This window comes from Chiloscyllium plagiosum, unplaced genomic scaffold (genome assembly GCF_037043375.1).
Source record: "Chiloscyllium plagiosum isolate Xiang-an unplaced genomic scaffold, Cpla_swu_hap1 HiC_scaffold_13, whole genome shotgun sequence".
Taxonomy (NCBI): Eukaryota; Metazoa; Chordata; class Chondrichthyes; order Orectolobiformes; family Hemiscylliidae; genus Chiloscyllium; species Chiloscyllium plagiosum.
In genome coordinates, this window is record NW_028270151.1 from 34,404,842 (window position 1) to 34,428,847 (window position 24,006).

General features: G+C 40.5%; 1 protein-coding gene across 1 annotated transcript in view; it reads right to left on the reverse strand.

Moving 5' to 3' along the window:
• Positions 1–24,006, reverse strand: part of LOC122556036 (uncharacterized) — a 157,486-nt gene that overhangs the window by 17,344 nt on the left and 116,136 nt on the right. Inside the window, exons 65-68 of the mRNA XM_087993954.1 lie at positions 20,933–21,082; positions 19,982–20,101; positions 1,539–1,568; positions 72–218 (exon numbers count right to left, since the gene is read on the reverse strand). Coding sequence (XP_087850080.1) covers positions 72–218; positions 1,539–1,568; positions 19,982–20,101; positions 20,933–21,082 — 447 coding nt within the window. The remainder of the gene's footprint in view (positions 1–71; positions 219–1,538; positions 1,569–19,981; positions 20,102–20,932; positions 21,083–24,006) is intronic.

The window sequence follows — 24,006 nt, forward strand, 5'->3', positions numbered from 1 at the left end:
TACAGAAAAGGTCCAATGCATATTAATACCCACTGACACAGAACTGAATGCAATCATTGATGTGGACTCACTTGTTTTTGGCTGAGTGGAACTCTGTGTCCTTCTTGGTTCTGGTGTACTTGTTGGTGCTGTTGTGAATGTGAAGTTGGATTTTGTACTTAATGATTGGACAGGTGAAGAAGTTGCTTCAACAGATGTAGTCAAAGTACTTGAGGTATCTGTGTAAACGAAAAAATTAATGTAAGGATTTTTTTAAAAGATCAAAAGCTGAGCCATATTCTTACTTCATTAAGACCAAGAGCACTTTCTGTGGATAAAAAAAGTTGGTATGTTCAATCAAAATCCCTTTGGGACCGATGAATTACTTTACTGGCAACGATTATGAGTCAAGAAGACTTAATCTGGCATGAAATCAATTATTTTTGAGACAATCAGTAGGAATTGGTTACTACAGCAGACTCTCCCGCTTCTCAGACGCTGCCTGACAGGCTGTGCTTTTCCAGCACTACACTCTCGACTCTGATCTCCAGCATCTGCAGTCCTCACTTTCTCCCTGCTGTCTAATTCTTGTTGCTGTCAAACTGTTTACTGTGAACGTGTTTGTTGCTGTGGTCTCACTTGTTAATATTGGTGTTGAAATCTCTATATTTGACGGTTCCGATGTACTTGTTGGTGCAGTTGTACTTGTTCCGATGTACTTGTTGGTGCAGTTATGGATCACAAGACTGGTATTGTACTTGCTGATTGTCCAGATGTTGACAATGTTTCAGCAGGAGTACTTGTAGAAACACTTGATTTAGTTGTGTAAACCAAATCAAAATTTAGTCTTGAATTACAATATCTGCTAACTTTAATTATTCCATGCAATTCCCCGATATTAAAATGTGAAAAAACATTTGTTATGTATGCCAGTTAGGACATGAAAGGGTTAATTAACACCAAAAGATAATGTTCATCTCACAGGCACTATTCCTCGAAGGTGCAAAACAGTCGCTCAGTTGTTTCTGAGCTTTTACCCGATCATTTCATGAGCAGCAATGTGCATTTACTCTTAAATTTAGCCTATATCTGGTCGACGTGGACAAGTTGGACGGAAGGGTCTGTTTCTGTGCTGTACATCTCTATGATTCTAAAGGATCTCATCCATTTGAAATGTACTGTATGCATTATGCACTAAAATGTTTTCTTTATTGAGAGTGAGTCTGACATCCGTGAAATACTCTGTGTGGGCATCCTTCTCAAGTTTGAGTCAGTAGTTTACCAAACAAAATTAAAGAGAATATGACATAACTAACAATATTCTATCACAATTTACAGTCAGGACTAATTTGAAGTATGACATTCTTCAAAGATGCTTTCCAGCTCAGATTTTGAGGCAATGAAACATAATCTGTTTTACCTTCAATGATAATTTTGGCAGGAGTTGAGTTATACTCCATATCATCAGGTTAAAATAGCTGCTACAGTAAAAATTCTGATGCTTATTATTTCCTGTCATTATAGAAATGAAGCTAGTCGTTCAGTTGGTAAGAACTCACTTGTTATTGGTGGAGTGGAAGTCTGCGTACCTGTTGGTTCTGATGTACTTGTTGGTGGATTTGTGGATGAGGAGGTTGGTGTTGTAGTTGTTGAATGTACAGATACTGAAGATGATTCAGTAGGAGTAGATGTGAAAACACTTGATGTACCTGTGCAATAAAAATCAATATTTGGTCTTGAATTACAACATGAACTGAATCTTAACTGCCCCATGAAATGACATCGAATCACTACAGTGTGGAAGCAGGCCATTCGGCCTCTCGAGTCCACACCAACCCTCCGAAGAGCATCCCACCCAGACCACAAACCCCATACTATCCCTTTATCCCTGCATTTCCCATGGCTACAGCTGGACACTATAGGCAATTTAGCATGGCCAATCAACTTAACCTGCACATTTTTCAACTGTGGGAGGAAACCCATGCAGACACGGAGAGAATGTGCAAACTCCACACAACCAGTTGCCTAAGGGTGGAATCGATCCTCAGTCCCTGGCACTGTGAGGTAGCAGTGCTAACCATTAAGCCACTGGGCCACCCACAATCTTAAATTCTGAGCAAAATTTGTTATGTACAACAGTCAATCTGTGAAAGAGTTACTGCAATTGTAGTTGGTACATTCGGACTGTTAATACATCAAAGTTTTCACTAAAAAAAAATATTACGTCCATCCAGAACTTTCTGTTTTGTTCTGAGGAGGTGCTAATCACCATTTAAATTCTCTGTGAGATTTTTCCCGCTTGTTTCATGTGCATTATTAATATACACTAACTCTTAAATGCAGCCCAATTTCACACAAATTACAATTATGCATGTCACATAAAATGCATCTATTATGTAATAGTACTATTCTGTTGAATGGAAGTGAGCTTAACTTTGGTTACACATGTTTTATGGCCTTTATTCTTTGCTTTAAATCACTAACTTACAAAATGAACTTAGCCAGAACATAGACTGACGACAGTGAATCTATTCAAGGCATTAAAGATGGGACTACACGATTTTGTATACTAAAAAAAATAAAGGTTTTGACACCTATTTCTAGAATGAGTCATTACTTATAACAAAATCTCTTCAAGACATAAGGTTGGTCACTGATATTTTTTGAGCTGTGATTCTGAAACAACAAGGACAATATGTTTAATTTCAATGATAAAGTTTGTACAATTTGAAATATTTTCCAAACCATCAGAATAAAACAGCTGCTACAGGCAAACGTCGGACTCTTATTAGTTCCTGTTGATATAAAACTGAAAACAGTTGTTGAGTTTGGTATGGACTCACTTGTTGTTGCTGGCTGAGTGGAAGTCTGCGCACTTGTTGGTTCTGATGTACTTGTTGGTGGAGTGGTGGATGTAGAGGTTGGTATTGTAGTTGTTGATTGTACAGATGAAGATGTTTCAGCTGGAAGAGTCAAAGCACTTGAGGTAGCTGTCAGAAACAAGATCAATGTAAAGGTTTTTTTTAAAAAAAGCAGGAGCTCAACTATGCTCATCCTTCATTAAAGCAAAATTTTATTTCCTTTAGATTGAAGGTTGCCAGTTTCATTCAGGATGCCTTTTCTATTCATAAGTGGTGAAATGTTATTTTACTTACTGTGATTATGAGTCAACATTGTCTAATCTGCTTTTGATTCAATGATAAAATCAGGAATTAATTGGATTATTTGTGATCCCACCAGCAGGAATTTGCTGCTGTAGAAGAGATCTGATGCTTTCTCATTCTTGGTTGTCATACTGTTTAAATGTGAGATGTTGAAATGTGAGAGGGGTTTGTTTTATGACAGTTGAGAAATCAAAGGATTCACTAACAACAAAGTGTAGAGTCGATCTAGCAGGTTATTTTGAATTGTGCGTAGGTTGTCCTAACCAATAGTTCAGTTGTCTCTGAGTTTTCACCTGAATGTTTCAGCAGCACTTATCCTTAATGTAGCCTTCGGTCACACAATCAGCCCAGTTGCATTTGAGATATAATTAATCTATTATACAATAAAACTATTTTGTTTTTATGAGAGAGCCTAACATCTGTGCAATACTTTGTGTATATATCCTGTTCCACTTTGAATAAGTAGTTTACCAAGCTAAATTAACCTCTACTCCAGTCCATGACTGAATCTAATAATGGCACCAAAGAAAGAGCCACTGGACATGATTTCATGGGATAGTGTACCAACAAAGATGGGCATTTTGAGATTTATAGCAACATCATACTATGATTTACAATCAGTAAAATTTTGAGGAATGATGTTGTTTGCTGTTGTTTCCCAACTTTGGCAGGAGTTGTATTATTTTCCACACCTTAAAAATAAAACAGCTGCTGCAGAAAAGGTGTCAAACTTTAACAGTTGCTGTTGTTCAGGTTAGTGTGGACTCACTTGCTGTTGCTGGAGTGGAAGTCTGCGCACTTGTTGGTTCTGGTGTACTTGCTGGTGGAGTTATGGATGTGAAGGTTGTTATTGTAGTTGTTGATGGTAGAGGTGTTAAAGATGATTTAGTAGAAGTAGGTATTGAAATTCTTGATGTACCTGTGCAATAAAAATCATACTTTAGTCTTGAATTACAACATGAGCTGAATCCTAACTGTCCCATTTGCAATATGTTCAAATCTGAGAGGTAATTTTGCACGTGACAGTTTAGCCATGAAAGGATTGACTAACTCCAATAAAACAATGACCAGCTAACAGATTATTTTGAACTTCTTAGGAGATGCAAAACAGATGTTTAAGTTTCTCTGTGTTTTTTACCAGAATGTTCAGCAGCAGTAATGTGCAATTACTCTTAACTGTAATTGCACCAACAATGACACCAACAGGTTCAGGCATTTAAAATATGATTAATCTTTTATGCAATAAAGCTATTTTGTTTTTTATAAGGGAGCATAACTTCTGTTAAACATTTTGTATGTATCACTCAGCTGTTTTGAATTGCTAATTTACAGAAATAAATTACCCAGAAGATGAATAAACATCAGTGAATGTATTCAATACATTATAAAGGAAGTAGATCATGTGACTTCATGATTTTGTGTACAGACTTAGATGAGGGTTTGACACATTTCAAGAATATATCATGACTTATAATATAATTCCATTTAAGAAACTGTTGTCCCCTTTAAGAAACTGGTCACTGTTGTTTATCAAGCTGTTAATCTGAGGCAACAAGTCATGTTACATTTAATATCAATGACAATGTTTGTCAGAGTTGAATTATTTTCCATACAATTAGAATAAAATAGCTGTTGCAGGAAAGGCCTGATGCTTATTAGTTCCTGTTGTTATAGCACTGAATACAGTTGTTCAGCTGGATGTGGACTCACTTGCTGTTGCTGGCTGAGTAGAAGTCCGTGTGCTTGTTGGTTCTGATGTACTTGTTGGTGGAGTGGTGGATGTAGAGGTTGGTATTGTAGTTGTTGGTTGTACAGATGAAGCTGTTTCAGTTGGAAGAGTCAAAGCACTTGAGGTAGCTGTCAGAAACAAGATCAATGTAAAGGTTTTTTTAAAAAAAAGCAGGAGCTCAACTATGCTCATCCTTCATTAAAGCAAAATTTTATTTCCTTTAGATTGAAGGTTGCCAGTTTCATTCAGGATGCCTTTTCTATTCATAAGTGGTGAAATGTTATTTTACTTACTGTGATTATGAGTCAACATTGTCTAATCTGCTTTTGATTCAATGATAAAATCAGGAATTAATTGAATTATTTGTGACCCCATCAGCAAGAAATTGCTGCTAAAGAAGAGATCTGATGCTTTCTCATTCTTGGTTGTCATATTGTTTAAATGTGAGATGTTAAAACGTGAGAGGTGTTTGTTTTATGACAGTTAGAATATGAAAGGATTCACTAACAACAAACAGGTTATTTTGAATTGTGCGTAGGTTGTGCTAACCAATAGTTCAGTTGTCTCTAAGTTTTCACCAGAATGTTTCAGCAACACTTACTCTTAATGTAGCCTTCGGTCACACAATCAGCCTTGTTTCATTTGAGATATAATTAATGTTTGTGAGAAGATTTGTAGCTCGGGTGCTCGTTGCTGTGGTTCTGTTCGCCGAGCTGGAAGTTTTTGTTGCAAACGTTTCTTCCCCTATCTAGGTGACATCCTCAGTGCTTGGGAGCCTCCTGTGAAGCGCTTCTGTGGTGTTTCCTCCGGCATTTATAGTGGCCTGTCCCTGCCGCTTCCGGTTGTCAGTTTCAGCTGTCCGCTGTAGTGGCCGGTATATTGGGTTCAGGTCAATGCGTTTGTTGATGGAGTTTGTGGATGAGTGCCATGCTTCTAGGAATTCCCTGGCTGTTCTTTGTTTCGCTTGCCCTATAATGGTAGTGTTGTCCCAGTCAAATTCATGTTGCTTGGCGTCTGCGTGTGTGGCTACTAGGGATAGCTCGTCGTGTCGTTTCGTGGCTAGTTGATGTTCATGGATGCGGATCGTTAGCTGTCTTCCTGTTTGTCCTATATAGTGTTTTGTGCAGTCCTTGCATGGGATTTTGTACACTACATTAGTTTTGCTCATGCTGGGTATCGGGTCCTTTGTTCTGGTGAGTTGTTGTCTGAGAGTGGCTGTTGGTTTGTGTGCTGTTATAAGTCCTAATGGTTGCAGTAGTCTGGCTGTCATTTCAGAAATGTTCTTGATGTATGGTAGTGTGGCTAGTCCTTTGGGTGGGGCATGTCCTCATTCCGTTGTCTTTCCCTTAGGCATCTGTTGATGAAATTGCGAGGATATCCGTTTTTGGCGAATATCCTTGTATAGGTGTTCCTCTTCCTCTTCACAACACCCCCAGATTCTATGGACTACCTAAAGTGCACAAACCAGACATCCCACTCAGACCCATAGTATCACTACCAGGGACACCATCACACAAACTGGCTAAAGAACTACAGCAGAAACTGAAACACCTGATCAGCGGATCCAGACACTCTATACAATCAACACAGGAATTCTTGGACATCATCAGAAATATACACATAGACAAGAAAGAAACCATGGTCTCATTCGACGTAACGGCACTGTTCACCTCTATTGACAAAGCCCTAGCCAGAGAAACAATAGCCAACCTGCTGAACAGACATAACAGACAACAGGACGGTGAACCCATCAACAAAGACGGCATACTTAAACTACTGGACTTGTGCCTCACAACACACTTCACATTCAACACCCAGATATACGAACAAATCAACGGAACACCCATGGGCTCACCGATCTCGGGACTCATTACAGAAGCAGTAACGCAAAGGTTAGAACAAACAGTCTTACCACAAATTCAACCCAAACTCTGGGTCAGATACGTTGATGACACCTTTGTAATCATTAAAAACACGGAAATAGAGAAAACACACCGGATCATCAACTCCACACTCACAGGAATCCGATTCACAAGAGAGGAAGAAAAGGACAACCAACTCCCATTCCTAGACGTGAGGGTACAGAGAACACCAAACGAAGAATTCACCACCAAGGTACACAGGAAAGCCACACGAACAGACCAAGTCCTGAACTATGAAAGCAACCACCCCAATACACACAAACGAAGTTGCATCAAGACACTATTCAAAAGGGCCACAACACACTGCAGCACACCAGAACTGCAAAAAGAGGAAGAGGAACACCTATACAAGGTATTCGCCAAAAACGGATATCCTCGCAATTTCATCAACAGATGCCTAAGGGAAAGACAACGGAACAAGGACATGCCGCAACCCAAAGGACTAGCCACACTACCATACATCAAGAACATCTCTGAAATGACAGCCAGACTACTGCGACCACTAGGACTTATAACAGCACACAAACCAACAGCCACACTCAGACAACAACTCACCAGAACGAAGGACCCGATACCCAGCATGAGCAAAACTAATGTAGTGTACAAAATCCCATGCAAGGACTGCACAAAACACTATATAGGACAAACAGGAAGACAGCTAACGATCCGCATCCACGGATATCAACTAGCCACGAAACAACACGACCAGCTATCCCTAGTAGTCACACACGCAGATGACAAGCAACATGAATTCGACTGGGACAACAGGTGTCAAACTTTAACAGTTCCTGTTGTTAGAGAATGGAAAGCAGTTATTCAGGTTAGTGTGGACTCACTTGCTGTTGGTGGAGTGGAAGTCTGCGTACTTGTTGGTTCTGGTGTACTTGCTGGTGGAGTTATGGATGTGGAAGTTGTTATTGTAGTTGTTGATGGTAGAGGTGTTGAAGATGTTTCAGCAGGAAGAGTCAAAACATTTAAGTTAGTTGTAAAAACAAAATCATTGTAAGCTTTTAAAAAAATAACAGCAGCTCCACCATGAAATTCCTTCATAATGCGCCATCTTTCAGTTTCTTTGGATAAAAGATTGCTGGTTTTGATTCGGCCTGCCGTCAGTGTTCAGAGATTGTGAAATTTTATTTTACTTGCCGCAATTTGGAGCCAATAATGCCATAAAATGTGACATGAATTGAGTTATTTTTGATACCATCAGTAGGAAATAGTTGCTAACAAACAGATTAGATGTCTTCTAATTCTTATTGTTATCAAACTGTTTGCTTTTCTTGAGATTGTTGCTGTGTTCTCACTTGTAAATATAGGCATGGAAATCTCTGTACTTGGTGCAGTTGTGGAAGATGTATCAGCAGGAAAATTGTGTAAACACTTAATGTCTAAAGAAAAGCAAACTTCAGGGTTGTATGAGATGATGAGCTGAATTTTGTTTTATTCATTTGTGAGATATGAGTGTTTGGGGCTGGCCAGAATTTAATGCCTGTCCCTAGTTGACTTTGAGAAGATAGTGATCAGCTGCCTCCTTGAATCAATGCAGTCCACATTCTGTGGGTTAGAGAGACAATTCCAGGATTTTGACCCAGCGATATTGAAGAAACCGCGATTTACTTCCAAGTCAGGATGTTGAGTGGCTTGGAGGGGAACTTGCAGGTGATGGTATTCCCATGTATCGGCTGCTTTTGACCTTCTCGGTGGAAATGGTCATGGGTTTGGAAGGTGCTGTCTGAGGATCGCTGTTCAATTTCTGTAGTTGTTCAATGTAGATAACGCACATGGCTGCTGCTGAGCATTGGTGGTGGAGGGATGTTTGTGCAAGTGATGCCCATCAAGCTAGCTGTTTTTTACTGGATGTGTCAAGCTTCTTGGGTATTGTTGGAACTGCACCCAACCAGGCAACAGGGGAGTAATCCATCACACTCCTGACTTGTGCCTTGTAAATGATGGACAGGCTTTGGGAAACAGGAGATGAGTTAGATTAGATTAGATTACTTACAGTGTGGAAACAGGCCCTTCGGCCAACAAGTCCACACCGAAGCGCAACCCACCCATACCCCTACATTTACCCCTTACCTAACACTACGGGCAATTTAGCATGGCCAATTCACCTGACCTGCACATCTTTGGACTGTGGGAGGAAACCGGAGCACCCGGAGGAAACCCACGCAGACATGGGGAGAATGTGCAAACTCCACACAGTCAGTCGCCTAAGGCGGGAATTGAACCCGGGTCTCTGGCGCTGTGAGGCAGCAGTGCTAACCACTGTGCCACCGTGCCGCCCAAACTTGCAGCAAGTTTCCTTGCAGCAAGATTCCTAGCCTCTGACCTGTTCATGTAACCCAAGTCCAGTTGAGTTTCTGGTCAATGGTAGCCCCAGGCATGTTGATAATAGGGAATTCAGTGATGGTAATACCGTTGAATGTCAAGAGGTGGTGGTTATATTGTTTCTTATTGGTCAAAGATTAGCAAATGTGCGGTGCTAATGTTATTTGCCACTTATCAGTCCAAACCTGGATATTGTCCAGATCTTGCTGCATTTGAACATGGACTGTTTCAGTATCGATGAAGGGAAAGTGATTGATGTGAAAATGAAAGATAGTTGGGCCCAGGACACTGGCCTGAGGACACCTGCAAAGATGTCCTGGAGCTGACCTCCAACAATGACAATAATCTCCCTATGTGTCAAGTCTGATTCCAGCCAGCAGAGAGTTTGCGCCATGATACTAATTGATGCCAGTGTTGTGAGGGTTCCTAGATTGGATTAGATTACTTACAGTGTGGAAACAGGCCCTTCAGCCCAACAAGTACATACCGACCCACCGAAGCGCAACCCACCCAGACCCATTCCCCTACATTTACCCCTTCATCTAACACTACAGGCAATTTAGCATGGCCAATTCACCTAACCTGCACATTTTGGATTGTGGGAGGAAACCGGAGCACCCGGAGGAAACCCACGCAGACACAAAGGGAATGTGCAAACTTCACACAGAGAGTTGCCTGAGGCAGGAATTGAACCCGGGTCTCTGGCGCTGTGAGGCAACAGTGCTAACCATTGTGCCACCATGCCGCCCACAACACAACGTTGATGTTTAGGGCTGTCACTCTCACCTCACTTCTGGAATTCAATTTGTTTGTCCATGTTTGAACTAAGACTGTAATGAAGCCAGGAGCAGAGTGGCTCTGGCGGAATCCAAACTGAGCATCTCTGAGCAGGTTATTGATGAGCAGGTGCTGCTTGGTAGCACTATTGATAACATCTCCCACCACTTTACCGATGCATCGAGAGTAGACCAATGGAATGGTAATTGGCCGGGTTGGATTTGTGATGCTTTTTATGTACATGACATAGCTAGGTAACTTTCCACATTGTCGACGAGATACCAGTGTTGTAACTGAACTGGAAGAGCTTGGATCTGGGAGCAACAAACTCTAGAGCAAAAGTCTTCAGCATTATTGCCAGAATGTTGTCACGGCCCATGGCCTTTGCAGTATCTAGTGTCTCCAACTATTTACTGATATCACATAGAGTGAATCAAATTAACTTAGGACATTAGATTAGATTCCCTACAGTATGGAAACAGGCCCCTTCGGCCCAACAAGTCCACTCCGACCCTCCAAAGAGTAACCCACCCAGACCCATTCCACATATTTATCCCTGACTATGGGCAATTTAGCATGACCACTTCACCTAATCTGCACATCTTTGGATTGTGGGAGGAAACCCATGCAGCCACGGGAAGAATGTGTAAACTCCACACAGTCAGTCACCCGAGATGGGAATCGAACCTGGGTCCCTGATTCTGTGAGGCAGCAGTGCCAGCCACTGAGACACCGTGCCGCCCCCATGTATACATCACATATATCTGTGATGCTTGGGACTACTGGAGGACGCCGAAATGGATCATGCACACAGCACTCCTAACTGAATATTTTTGCAAATGCTTCAGTCTGAAGCACTGGGCTCTTCCATCATTGAGGATGGGGATATTTGGAGAGTCTCTTCCTCCAGTGATTTTTTAAATTGAACTCAACCATTCAAAACTGCCTGTGGCAGGATGACAGAGCTTGAATCTGATGCATTGGTTGTGGGATTACGTGGCTCTGTCTATTACTTGCTGCTGATGTTGCTTCACCTGTAGGTAATCCTGTTTGGTAGCTTCAACAGGTAGACACCTAATTTTCAGGTATTTCTGATGCTGCTCCTGGCATACCCCTTTGCACTTTATTAAATATCCCATGTAATGAAATGATGTTCAAATCTGAGATATATTCGTTACGTAGACAAATAATATATCAACATTTTCACCACGAGCAAGGAAAGTCTATCTTGCAGGTTATTTTGTACAGATCCGAAAAGGTGGAACCTATTGTTCAGTGTCTGTGTTTTTACCAGAATGTTTCAGCAACAGTAATGTGCAGTTAATTTTAAATATACAGGTAGTTCTTCTGTAATGCACATTGATTAAACATGATCTGGTTGTGATTTGTGAATTGCGGACCCTTTTTTTAGAAAGTGAACTACATCCTCTGTCATGCGATTCCATCCCCAGCATGAGCTGAACAGCAAAACCCAGAGTGAGGATCCTCTGCCTGCAAAATGCACATTCAGTGTGTTCAGCTGAAACAGGAATGCAGCCTTGAAATTGAGCTTGAAGCTGGGAATTGGAGGCCTCACGTGGTCAGTCGGATTACGTGCTTTTTGGTGAAGAACTTCGTGAAAGGTATTATGCTGTAGTCGGTGATTATAGTGTTGACGTGTTAAATTTACAATGTTATTTCATTAAAATAAATGATTTAAACATTTACCTAGACTGTGCTATGGCTTGTGTTCTTGTTTCAATTTCTTCAGATATTCTTGGGGGTTCACCATAACCCTGCTACTCCCACAAGCATCATTATTTATATTGTGCAATTTTCTAAAACCTGATGTCACACATGAATGCAACTACCAAGATATCGGACAACCAACTGTATTCGCAGAACACGGAAGGGACTCATTGATTCAACATATATAGGACCTATATTATACTATTATGTTTCCCAACAATGAGTCTGACATCAACCATACCACGCAGGTGGGTATCCTTCTTCACTTTGACTCAATCATTTACGAAATGGAATTGCCCAGAACATGAGAAGGTAACAGTGAATATATTCAAGTCATTAAAGATGGGATCAGTTGATGTGACAATATGATATTGTGTGCTGACTCAGATCAGGGATTCGACACATATGTCAAAAATATGGAATGACTTATAATAAAATCTCTTAAAAAATGAGGTAGGTAATTGCTGCTTTTCCAGCTGTGATTATGAGGCAATAAGTCATATTCCTAGAATTCTGCACATCTGTTGGTTCTGATGTACTTGTTGGTGGAGTTGTGGATGTGAGGGGTGGTATTGTCATTGTAGATTGTACAGATACTGAAGATGATTCAGTAGGAGTAGATATGGAAGTAATTGATGCACATGCACACTAAAAATAAAAATTTAGTCTTGATTCCCAACACAAACTGATTCCTAATTGTGCCATGTAGTATCGGAAACTTAAGTTCTGAACCAAGTTTGTTATGCCTGATAGCCACTCTTGTGAAACAGTTAGTGCATTCATACCTAGCACATTCAGACAATTTCAATGTTAATATTTGAAGGATTTGAAATATTTTTGAATCTTCGAATACAGAAGTAATAAGTCTGATGCTTATTACTTCTTGTTGTTATCGACATGGAAAGAGTGGTTCAGTTTGGTGTAGACTCACTTCTTATTGGGGGACAACAACTCTGCATACCTGTTGGTTCTGATGTACTTGTTGGTGGAGTTGTGGATGTAGAAGTTGTTATTGTTGATGGTACAGATGTTGAAGATGATTCAGTCGGAGCAGTTGTTGAAACACTTGATGTACCTGTCCAATACAAAACAAAATTTAGCTTTTAATTACAACAGTGATTGAATCATAACTGTGAGAGAGCGAGGACTGCAGATGCTGGAGATCAGAGTTGAGAGTGTGGTGCTGGAAAAGCACAGCAGGTCAGGCAGCCTGAAACATCGATTTTCCTGCTCCTCAGGTGCTGCCTGACCTGCTGTGCTTTCCAGCACCACACTCTCGACTCTGAATCATAACTGCCTCACGCAATATGATCATGTTCCATTTTCAGCGGAATGTATATATGACAGTCAGTCCATGAAAAGTGAAGCTTATTTGTAGTTGATGCATTCAGAGAGTTCATACATAAAGTTTTCACGAAAAAGAAATGATTGTGTCCATCTAACATGTTAGTTTTGTCAGTTCATGGGAGTGCCTCTCGCACCAATCCCAATGAGTTTTTCCTCTCACCCCAATCCAACCAGTACCCTTCCACTGACACTCTTATTCGCCTGGCTGAACTGGTCCTGCCAATCTTCCCACTTTCTCCAAACCAAAGGGGAAGCCATGGGCACCTGCATGAGCCCCAGCTATGCCTGCCTCTCATTGTGTACTTGGAACAGTCCATCTTCCAGTGTTACACTAGCACCAGTCCCCACCTTTTCCTCTGCTACATCATTGACTGTATCGGCACTACCTCAGGCTCCCATGAGGATGTTGAACAGTTCATCAATTTCACAAACATCTTCCACCCCAATCTCAAATTCACCTGGACCATCTCTGACACCTCTCTCCTCTTCCTGGAACTCACCATCTCAATCTCCAGTGACCAACTGAGTATAGACATCTACTACAAACCCACCGACTCCCATAGCTATCTGGACTACAACTCCTCCCTTCATGCTTCCAGTAAAAATGCCATTTCTTATTCCCAATTCCTCTGCCTCTGCCACATCTGCTCCCAGGAGAACCAATTCCAACAGGGAACATCCCAAATGGCCCCCTTTTTCAAAGACTGGAATTTCCCCCTCACACGTGGTCGACGATACCCTCCAATGTATCTCCTCCACTTCCTGCACCACTGTTATCGAGCCCACCCCTCCAATTGCAACAGGGACAGAACCCCCATGGTCCTCACCTTCCACCCCACCAACCTCTGGAGACATTTCATCATCCTACGCCACATCCGCTACCTGCAAACAGACCCCGCCACATGGGATATATTTCCCTCCTCACCCCATCAGCGTTCAGTAGAGACCATTCACTCCATGACTCCCTTATCAGATCCATGCATCCCCCACCAGCCCTCACACGATCACTTGCACTTTCCCTTGTTACCACAGGAAGTGCAAAACCTGTGCTCACATCCGCAACCCCCCCCCCCCCCCACCTCCATCCAAGGCCCCAAAAGACCTATCATGTTCACCCCTGCCTACACCTACCTATCACATTCACAGCTACTTTCCTTCCAACCCCAGCCCACTCCCATTTACATCTCAGTCCCCCGGTCCACAAGCTTCATTCCTAATGAAGGGCTTATGCCTGCAACATTAATTCTCCTGCTCCTCAGATGCTGCCTGACCTGCTGTGTTTTTCCAGCACCACACTCTCGACTCTATCTCCAGCATCTGCAGTCCTCACTTTCTCCTGGGATGTACTAACCAATCTTTCAGTTCTCTCAGAGTTTTTTCCACCTTTTTCCATGTAGAACATGGAACAAAGAACATGACAGTGTAGTGCAGGCCCTTCGGCCCTTGATGTTGTGCCGACCTGTGGAACCACTCTGAAGCCCACCTAATAATGCTATTCCATTTTCATCCATATGTTTATCCAATGATCATTTAAATGCCTTTAAATTTGGTGAGTCTACTGCTGTTACAGACAGTATGTTCCACGCCCCTACCACTCTCTGTATGAAGAAATTACCTCTGAGATCTACCCTATATCTATCACCCCTCAATTCAAAGCGATGTCCCCTTGTGCTAGCCATCACCGTCTGAGGAAAAAGGCTCTTACTGTCCATCTTATCTAACCCTCTGATTATCTTATATGTCTCAACTAAGTCACCTCTCAACCTTCTTCTCTCTTACGAAAATGGCCTCAAGTCCCTCAGCCTTTCCTCACAAGACCTTCCCCCCATACCAGGCAACATCCTAGTAAATTCCCTCTGAGCCCTTTCCAAAGCTTCCACATCCTTCCTATAACATGGTGACCAAAATGGTACACAATACTACAAGTGTAGCCACACCAGAATATTGTACAGCTGCAGCATGACCTCATGGCTGCGACACTCAATCCCGCTACCAATAAAAGCTAATACACCATATGTCTTCTTAACAACCCTATTAACTTTCAAAGATCTATGCACATGGACGCCGAAATCTCTCTGCTCATCTTCATTACCAAGAATCTTACCATTAGCCCAATACCCTTTATTCCTTTTGCTCCTTCCAAAGTGAATCACCTCACACTTTTCCGCTTTAAAGTCCATTTGCCACCTCTCGGCCCTGCTCTGCAGCTTATCTATGTCCCTCTGTAACTTACAACATCCTTAACTCTAATGATCTTAGTGTCATCCACAAAGTTACTAACACGTCCTTCTCCACCTTCATCCAGGTCATTGAAGAAAATGACAAAGAGCAGTGGCCCCATAACAGTTCCTTGTGGTACACCATTAGTAACTGATATCCGGGATGAACATTTCCCATCAGCCACTACCCTCTGCCTTCTTTCAGCTAGCCAATTTCTGGTCCAAATCATTAAATCACCGTCAATCCCATGCCTAAGTATTTTGTGCAATAGCAGACTGTGGGGAAGCTTAACAAACATCTTACTGAAATCCATTAGCACCACATCAACCACTTTACCCTCATGCACCTGTTTGGTCACCTTCCCAAAGAACTCAATAAGGTTTGTGAGGCATGACCTACCTTCACAAAACCATGTTGACTATCCCTAATCAACTTATTCCTCTTTAGATGATTATAAATCCTACATTTATAATGCTTTCCAACACTTTACACTCAACCAAAGTAAGACTCACTGGTCTATAATTACCAGGGTTGTCTCCACACCCCTCCTTGAACAAGGGGACAACATTTGCTATCCTCCAGTCTTCTGGCACTATTCCTGTAGACAATGATGACATAAAGATCAAAGACTCTACAATCTCTTCCTTGGCTTTCCAGAGAATCTTAGGATAAATCCCATCTGGCACAGGAGACTTATCTGTTTTCACACTTTGCAGAATTGCTAATTACTCCTTCTTGTGAATCTCAATCCCATCTAGTTTAGTAGCCTGTATCTCAGTATTCTCCTTGACAACATTGTCTTTTTACAATGTGAATATTGATGAAAAATTTTAATTTTGCGCTATTCCTATCTCCTCGGACTCTATGCACAACTTGTCACAACTGTCCTTAATTGGACAATATCTTACTCTAGTCTTTCTTTTATTCCTGATGTACGTATAGAAAGCTTCAGGGATTTCCTTGATCGGGTGCAGAATTAATGCGCATTTACAATGCAGTTTGATGCAGCAATGACTATCTTGCATTTGAGATAAAGTGCATTCATTGTATAATATTGCTATTCTCGTCATTGGGATTATGCTTAACATTGTTCAAAAACGTTCTACGGCCATCATTCTCCACTTTGAATCCCTAATTTATAAAACCAACTTGGCCAGAACATGGATTGATGTCATTGAATCGATTGAAGTCATTAAAGATGGGATCCATTGTTGCGACAACACGATTTCATGCATTGATTCAGATCAGTGTTTTGACACATATTTCAAGGATACATCATGACTTATAATACAATCTCTTTTTTAAAAAGTGGTCAGTAACTGCTGCTCTTCCAGCTGTGATTCTGAGGAACAAGCCATATTAATGGAAGTCTGCATACCTGTTGGTTCTGATGTACTTGTTGGTGGATTTGTAGAAATGGAGGTTGGTGTTGTATTTGTTGATTGTACAGGTGTCGAGGATGATTCAGTTGGAGTAGATGTAGAAACACTTGATGTACCTGTGCAATAAAAATCAATTTTTAGTCTTGATTCCAAACATAGTCTGACTATGAACTGACGCATGCAAAGTCAGCGAGTTAAATTGAGAACCAAATTTGTGATGCCTCACAGCTGTAAAAGAGTTAATGCATTTGTAACTATTACATTCGGACAGTCGCTACATTAAAGTTTTCAATAAAATAAAATATGTTTTAAGTCTACAGGTTAGATTCATCTGTTCCCAGGACGTGCATAACAATCTTTCAGTTCTCTCCCAGTTTTGTCTGGCTTGCTTCATGTGCACAGTTAACATGCACTAGCTCTTACTTTTAGCCTACGTTTACAACAATGATGATCATACATTTGAAATAAAATGCATCTTGAAGTTCGTACTCTACTCTGCTTACTGGGTCTGAGTCTGACTTATCTCAAACGTGTTGGTTGGCCATCGTTCTCCACTTTCAATCTCCAAAATCAATTTAACCAGAACATGGATTGATGTCTTTGAATCTATTCAATTCAGTAAAGATGGAATCCAGTTGAAGTGACTGCACAATTTTGCGTACTGACTTAGCTCAAGGTTTCAACATGTATTATCATAACATATAACAAAATCTCTTTTCAGTAATGTGGATGTCACTGTTTTATTTGCAGCTGTGAATCTGAGCCGAGCAGTGCTATGAACCTTACTATCAATGATAATGTTTAAATTATTTGAAATGTTTTCCAAATCATCAGTATGCAATAGCTGCAAGAGAAAAATTTCTGATGCTTCTTAGTTCCTGTTAATACCCAAACTGAAACCCATTGTTCAGGTCGGTGTGGACTCACCTGTAATTGGCGGAGTGGAGGTCTGTGTACTTGTTGGTTCGGATGTATCTACTGGTGAAGTCATGGATGTGGAGGCTGTTGTTGTAGTTGTTGATGGGACAGATGTTGAAGATGATTCAGTAGGAGCTGTTGTTGAAACACTAGATGTACCTGTGCAGTACAAAACAAAATTTTGCTTTTAATTACAATATTGATTGAACCATAACTGCCTCACGCAATGTGACAGTGTTACATTTTCAGCTGAATTTGTTATGTAAAACACTTAGTCCTTGAAAAGTGTAAGTTCATTTGAGCTGTTGCAATCAGAGGGTTCACATGTAACGTTTTGCATTAAAAGCAGATTATTGTGTCCATGAAGTAGGTTAGTTTTGTCAGAGCTTTTTCCACCTTTCTCCATGTAGAACATGGAACAAAGAACATGACATTGCGGTGCAGGCCCTTCGGCCTTGACGTTGTGCCGACCTGTGGAACCACTCTGAAGCCCACCTAATTATGCTATTCCATTTTCATCCATATGTTTATCCAATGATCATTTAAATGCCCTTAAATTTGGTGAGTCTACTGCTGTTACAGACAGTATGTTCCACGCCCCTACCACTCTCTGAGTGAAGAAATTACCTCTGAGATCTGCCCTATATCTGTCACCCCTCAATTTAAAGTAATGTCCCCTTGTGCTAGCCATCACCGTCTGAGGAAAAGGGCTCTTACTGTCCATCTTATCTAACACACTGATTATCTTACAGTCTCAACTAAGTCACCTCTCAACCTTCTTCTCTCTTACGAAAATGGCCTCAAGTCCCTCAGCCTTTCCTCACAAGACCTTCCCTCCATACCAGGCAACATCCTAGTAAATCCCCTCTGAGCCCTTTCCAAAGCTTCCACATCCTTCCTATAATGTGGTGACCAAAATGGTACACAATACTCCAAGTGTAGCCACACCAGAGTTTTGTACAGCTGCAGCATGACCTCATGGCTGCGACACTCAATCCCTCTACCAATAAAAGCCAATACATCATATGTCTTCTTAACAACCCTATCAACATGGGTCGCAAATTTCATTTGCCACCTCTCGACCCTGCTCTGCAGCTTATCTATGTCCCTCTGTAACCTACAATATCCTTAACTCTACTGATCTTAGTGTCATCCACAAAGTTACTAACACGTCCTTCTCCACCTTCATCCAGGTCATTGAAGAAAATGACAAAGAGCAGTGGCCCCATAACAGTTCCTTGTGGTACACCATTAGTAACTGATATCCAGGATGAACATTTCCCATCAGCCACTACCCTCTGCCTTCTTGCAGCTAGCCAATTTCTGGTCCAAACCACTAAATCACCCTCAATCCCATGCCTAAGTATTTTGTGCAATAGCCGACTGTGGGGAAGCTTATCAAACATCTTACTGAAATCTATATGCACCACATCAACCACTTTACCCTCATCCACCTGTTTGGTCACCTTCCCAAAGAACTCAATAAGGTTTGTGAGGCATGATCTACCTTCAGAAACCATGTTGATTATCCCTAATCAACTTATTCCTCTTTAGATGATTATAAATCCTATATGTATAATGCTTTCCAACACTTTACACTCAACCAAAGTAAGGCTCACTGGTCTATAATTACCAGGGTTGTCTCCACTCCCCTCCTTGAACAAGGGGACAACATTTGCTATCCTCCAGTCTTCTGGCACTATTCCTGTAGACAATCATGACATAAAGATCAAAGACTCTACAATCTCTTCCTTGGCTTTCCAGAGAATCTAAGGATAAATCCCATCTGGCACAGGAGACTTATCTATTTTCACACTTTGCAGAATTGCTAATAACTCCTTCTTGTGAATCTCAATCCCACCTAGTTTAGTAGCCTGTACCTCAGTATTCTCCTTGACAACATTGTCTTTTTACAATGTGAATATTGATGAAAAATTTTAATTTTGCGCTTTTCCTATCTCCTCGGACTCTACGCACAACTGGTCACAATTGTCCTAATTGGACAATATCTTACTCTAGTCTTTCTTTTATTCCTGATGTACGTATAGAAAGCTTCAGGGTTTTCTTTGATCGGGTGCAGAATTAATGCGCATTTACAATGCAGTTTGGTGCAGCAATGACTATCTTGCATTTGAGATAAAGTGCATTCATTGTATAATGTTGCTATTCTCGTCATTGGGATTGTGCTTAACATTGTTCAAAAACGTTCTACGGCCATCATTCTCCACTTTGAATCCCTAATTTAGAAAACCAACTTGGACAGAACATGGATTGATGTCATTGAATCGATTGAAGTCATTAAAGATGGGATCCATTGTTGCGACAACACTATTTCATGCACTGATTCAGATCAGTGTTTTGACACATATTTCAAGGATACATCATGACTTATAATACAATCTCTTTTTTAAAAAGTGGTCAGTAACTGCTGCTCTTCCAGCTGTGATTCTGAGGAACAAGCCATATTAATGGAAGTCTGCATACCTGTTGGTTCTGATGTACTTGTTGGTGGATTTGTAGAAATGGAGGTTGGTATTGTAGTTGTTGATTGTACAGGTGTCGAGGATGATTCAGTTGGAGTAGATGTAGAAACATTTGATGTACCTGTGCAATAAAAATCAATTTTTAGTCTTGAATCCACACATAGTCTGACTATTAACTGAGGCATGCAAAGTCAGCGAGTTAAATTGAGAACCAAATTTGTGATGCCTGACAGCCACTCTGTAAAAGAGTTAATACATTTGTTGGTGGTACATTTGGACACTTGTGACATTAAAGCTTTCAATAAAACAAAATATTCTGTCCATCTAGCAGGTTAGATTCTTCTGTGCCCTGGATGAGCAATCTTTCAGTTCTCTCTCAGTTTTTTTTCTGGCTTGCTTCAAGTGCACAGTTAATGTGCACAAACTCTTAAATTTAGCCCACATTTGCAACAATGACTATCGTGCATTTGAGATAAAATGCATCTCAACGTTTATACTCTCCTCTGTTCAATGGGACTGACCCTAACTTTTCTCAAACATCTTTCATGGCCATCGTTCTCCACTTTCAATCACTAATTTACAAAACCAACTTTGCCAGAATATGGATTGATTTTTTTTTAATCTAATAATTTCATTAAAGATGGGACCAGTTGAAGTGACCACACAATTTTGCATCCTGACTTAGATCACAGTTTCAATATGTATTTCAAAAGTCTATCATGACTTTAAGCAAAATCTCTTATCAGAAATGTGGTTAGTCACTGTTCCTTTTCCAGCTGTGATTCTGAGCCGACAAATCCTATGTCCCTTACTATCAATGATAATATTTGAAGGATTTGAAATGTTTCCCAAACTATCAGTATGCAATAGCTGCAACAGAGAAATGTCTGATGCTGATTAGCTCCTGGTGCTACCTAACTGAAACCAGTTGTTCATTGTGGCGTGGACTCACCTGTTATTGCTGGAGTGGAGGTCTGCGTACTTGTTGGTTCTGATGTATCTGCTGGTGGAGTCGTGGATGTGGGGGTTGGTATTGTAGTTGTTGATGGTACAGAAGTTGAAGATGATTCAGTAGGAGCAGTTGTTGAAACACTTGATGTATCTGTGCAATATAAACACAATTGAGCTTTTAATTACAGCATTGATTGTACCATAACTGTCCCATGCAAGGTGATCATGTTTCATTTTCAGCACAACATGCTATGTATGTCAGCCAGTCCGTGAAAAGTGAAGTTCATTTGTAGCTGGTGCACTTGGAGAGTTCATACGTAAGATTTTAACTCAAAAACAAATTATTGTGTCCATCCAGCAGGTTAGTTTTGTCAGTTCCTGTGATGTACTAACAAATCTTGTGTTTCTCTTTGAGTTTGTAACACATTTCTCCATGTGTAGAATTACTATGCCCCCTATTAACACTTCAATTTGGCCCAGCAATGACTATCATGCATTTGAGATAAATGCATCATTATATCATGTTGCTGTTCTCTTTATTGAGACTGCAGTTAACATTGGCCAAAAATGTTCCATGACCATTATTCTCTACTTGGAATCACTAATTTAGAAAACCAACTTAGCCAGAACACGGACTGATGTCATTGAATCTATTCAAGTCATTACAGATGGGACCAGTTGTTGTGACAATACGGTTAGTGCACTGACTCAGATCAAGGTTTTGAGATGCATTTCAAAATGCATCATGATTTATAATAAAATCTCTTTTTAAAATGATGGAGGTAACCATTGGGTTCAGCTGTGACTCTGAGGCAACAAATCGTATTACCGTAAGTCTGCATACCTGTTGGTTCTGATGTACTTGTTGGTGGATTTGTGGATGTGGAGGTTGGTATTGTAGTTGTTGATTGTACAGATACTGAAGATGATTCAGTAGGAGTCGATGTAGAAACACTTGAGGTGCCTGTGCAATAAAAATCAAAATGTAGTCTTGATTCCCAACATAAACTGATTCTGAATTATGCCATGTAGTATCAGCAAATTAAATTCTGAGCCAAGTTTATTATGCCTGACAGCCTCTCTGTGAAAGAGTTAGTGCATTCATTTCTGGCACATTCAGACAGTTTAAATGTTAATGCTTGAATGGTTTGAAATATTTTTGACTTTTCAGAATACAGTTGCTCCTACAGACCAAAGTCTCATGTTTATTAGTTCTTGTTGTTGTCAACATGGAAAGTGTGGTTCAGTTTGGGGCGGACTCACTTCTTATTGGTTGACCGGATGTCTGCATTTCTGTTGGTTCTGATGTACTTGTTTGTGGATTTGTAAATGTGGAGGTTGGTATTGTAGTTGTTATTGCACAGGTACTGAAGATGATTCAGTAGGAATAGAGGTAGAAACACTTGATATACTGTGCAGTAAAAATCAAATTTAGATTTTATTTCCAACATAACCTGACTCTTAACTGAGTGATGCAATGTCAGCAAGTGAATTTCTGAACCAAATTTGCAACCTCAGACAGCCATCTGTGAGGGAATTAGTGCGTTTGTTGCCAGTATATTCGGACAGTTGTGACATTAAGTCTTGCAATAAAATTAAATATTCTGTCCATCTGGCAGATTAGATTCTTCTGTTCCCAGGACGGTTAAAACAATCCTTCAGTTCTCTCTCAGCATTTTCCAGCTTGCTTCATGTACACAGTTAATGTGCACTAACTCTTGAACTTCGCCCACATTTACATCGATGACTATTGTGCATTTGATATAAAATGCATCTATAAGTTTATACTCTATTCTGTTTATTGGGGCTGAGACTAACTAATGCTAAACATGTTACTTGGCCATCTTTCTCCACTTTTAATCATGAATTTACAAAACCAACTGACCCAGAACATGGGTTGATGGTTTTGAATCTATTCAATTCATTAAAGATGGAATGCAATTGAAGTGACTGCACAATTTTGCCTACTGACATATGTATTTCATGACTTTCAGCCAAATCTCTTTTCAGAAATGTGGTTAGTCACTGTTCCTTTTCCCGCTGTGATTCTGCCCAAAATGTCCTGTGACCCTTACTATTAATGATAATGTTTGAAGGATTTCACATGTTTCCCAAACCATCAGTATATAAACCTGTAATAGAGGCATGTCTGATGCTGATTAGTTCCTATTGCGACTGAACTGAAACCAGTTGTTCAGTGTGGCGTGACTCACCTGTTATTGGCAAAGTGGAGGTCTGTGTAATTGTTGGTTCTGATGTATCTGCTGGTGGAGTGGTGGATGTGGAGGTTGTTATTGTAGTTGTTGATGGGACAGATGTTGAAGATGATTCAGTTGGACCAGTTGTTGAAACACTTGATATTCCTGTGCAATACAAAGCACAATTTAGATTTTTATTACAACATTGACTTAACCATAAGGGCCCCATGCAATGGGATCATGCCACATTTGCAGCGGAATTTGTTATGTATGAAAGTTTCTCCGAAAAATGTGAAGTTCATTTGTAGCTGGCGTATTCGGAGAGATTGTATGTGTAGTTTTCACTTAAAACAAATTATTGTGTCAGTTCCTGGGATGTACTCACCAATCTTTCAGTTCCCTCTGGGTTTGTCCCACATTTCTCCATATGCAGAATTAATGTGCATTAACACTTCAATTTGACCCAGCAATGACTATCAGGCATTTGAGATAAAATGCATCCATTGTATAATGTTGCTGTCCTCTTTATTGGGACTACGGCTGACTTTGGTCAAGAATGTTCCATGGCCATCATTCTCCACTTTGAATCACTACTTTAGAAACCAACTTAACCAGAATCTATTCAAGTCATTACAGATGGGACCAGTTGTTGTGACAACATGATTTTGTGCACTGACACAGATCAAAGTTTTGAGATGTATTTCAAGAGTGCATTATAATAAAATGTCTTTTTAAAAATTACGTAAGTAAGTGTTGGATTTCAGCTGTCACTCTGAGGTAACAAATCATATTACCATAAGTTTGCATACCTGTTGGTTCTGATGTACTTGTTGTTGGAAATGTGGATGTGGGGGTTGGTGTTGTAGTTGTTGATTGT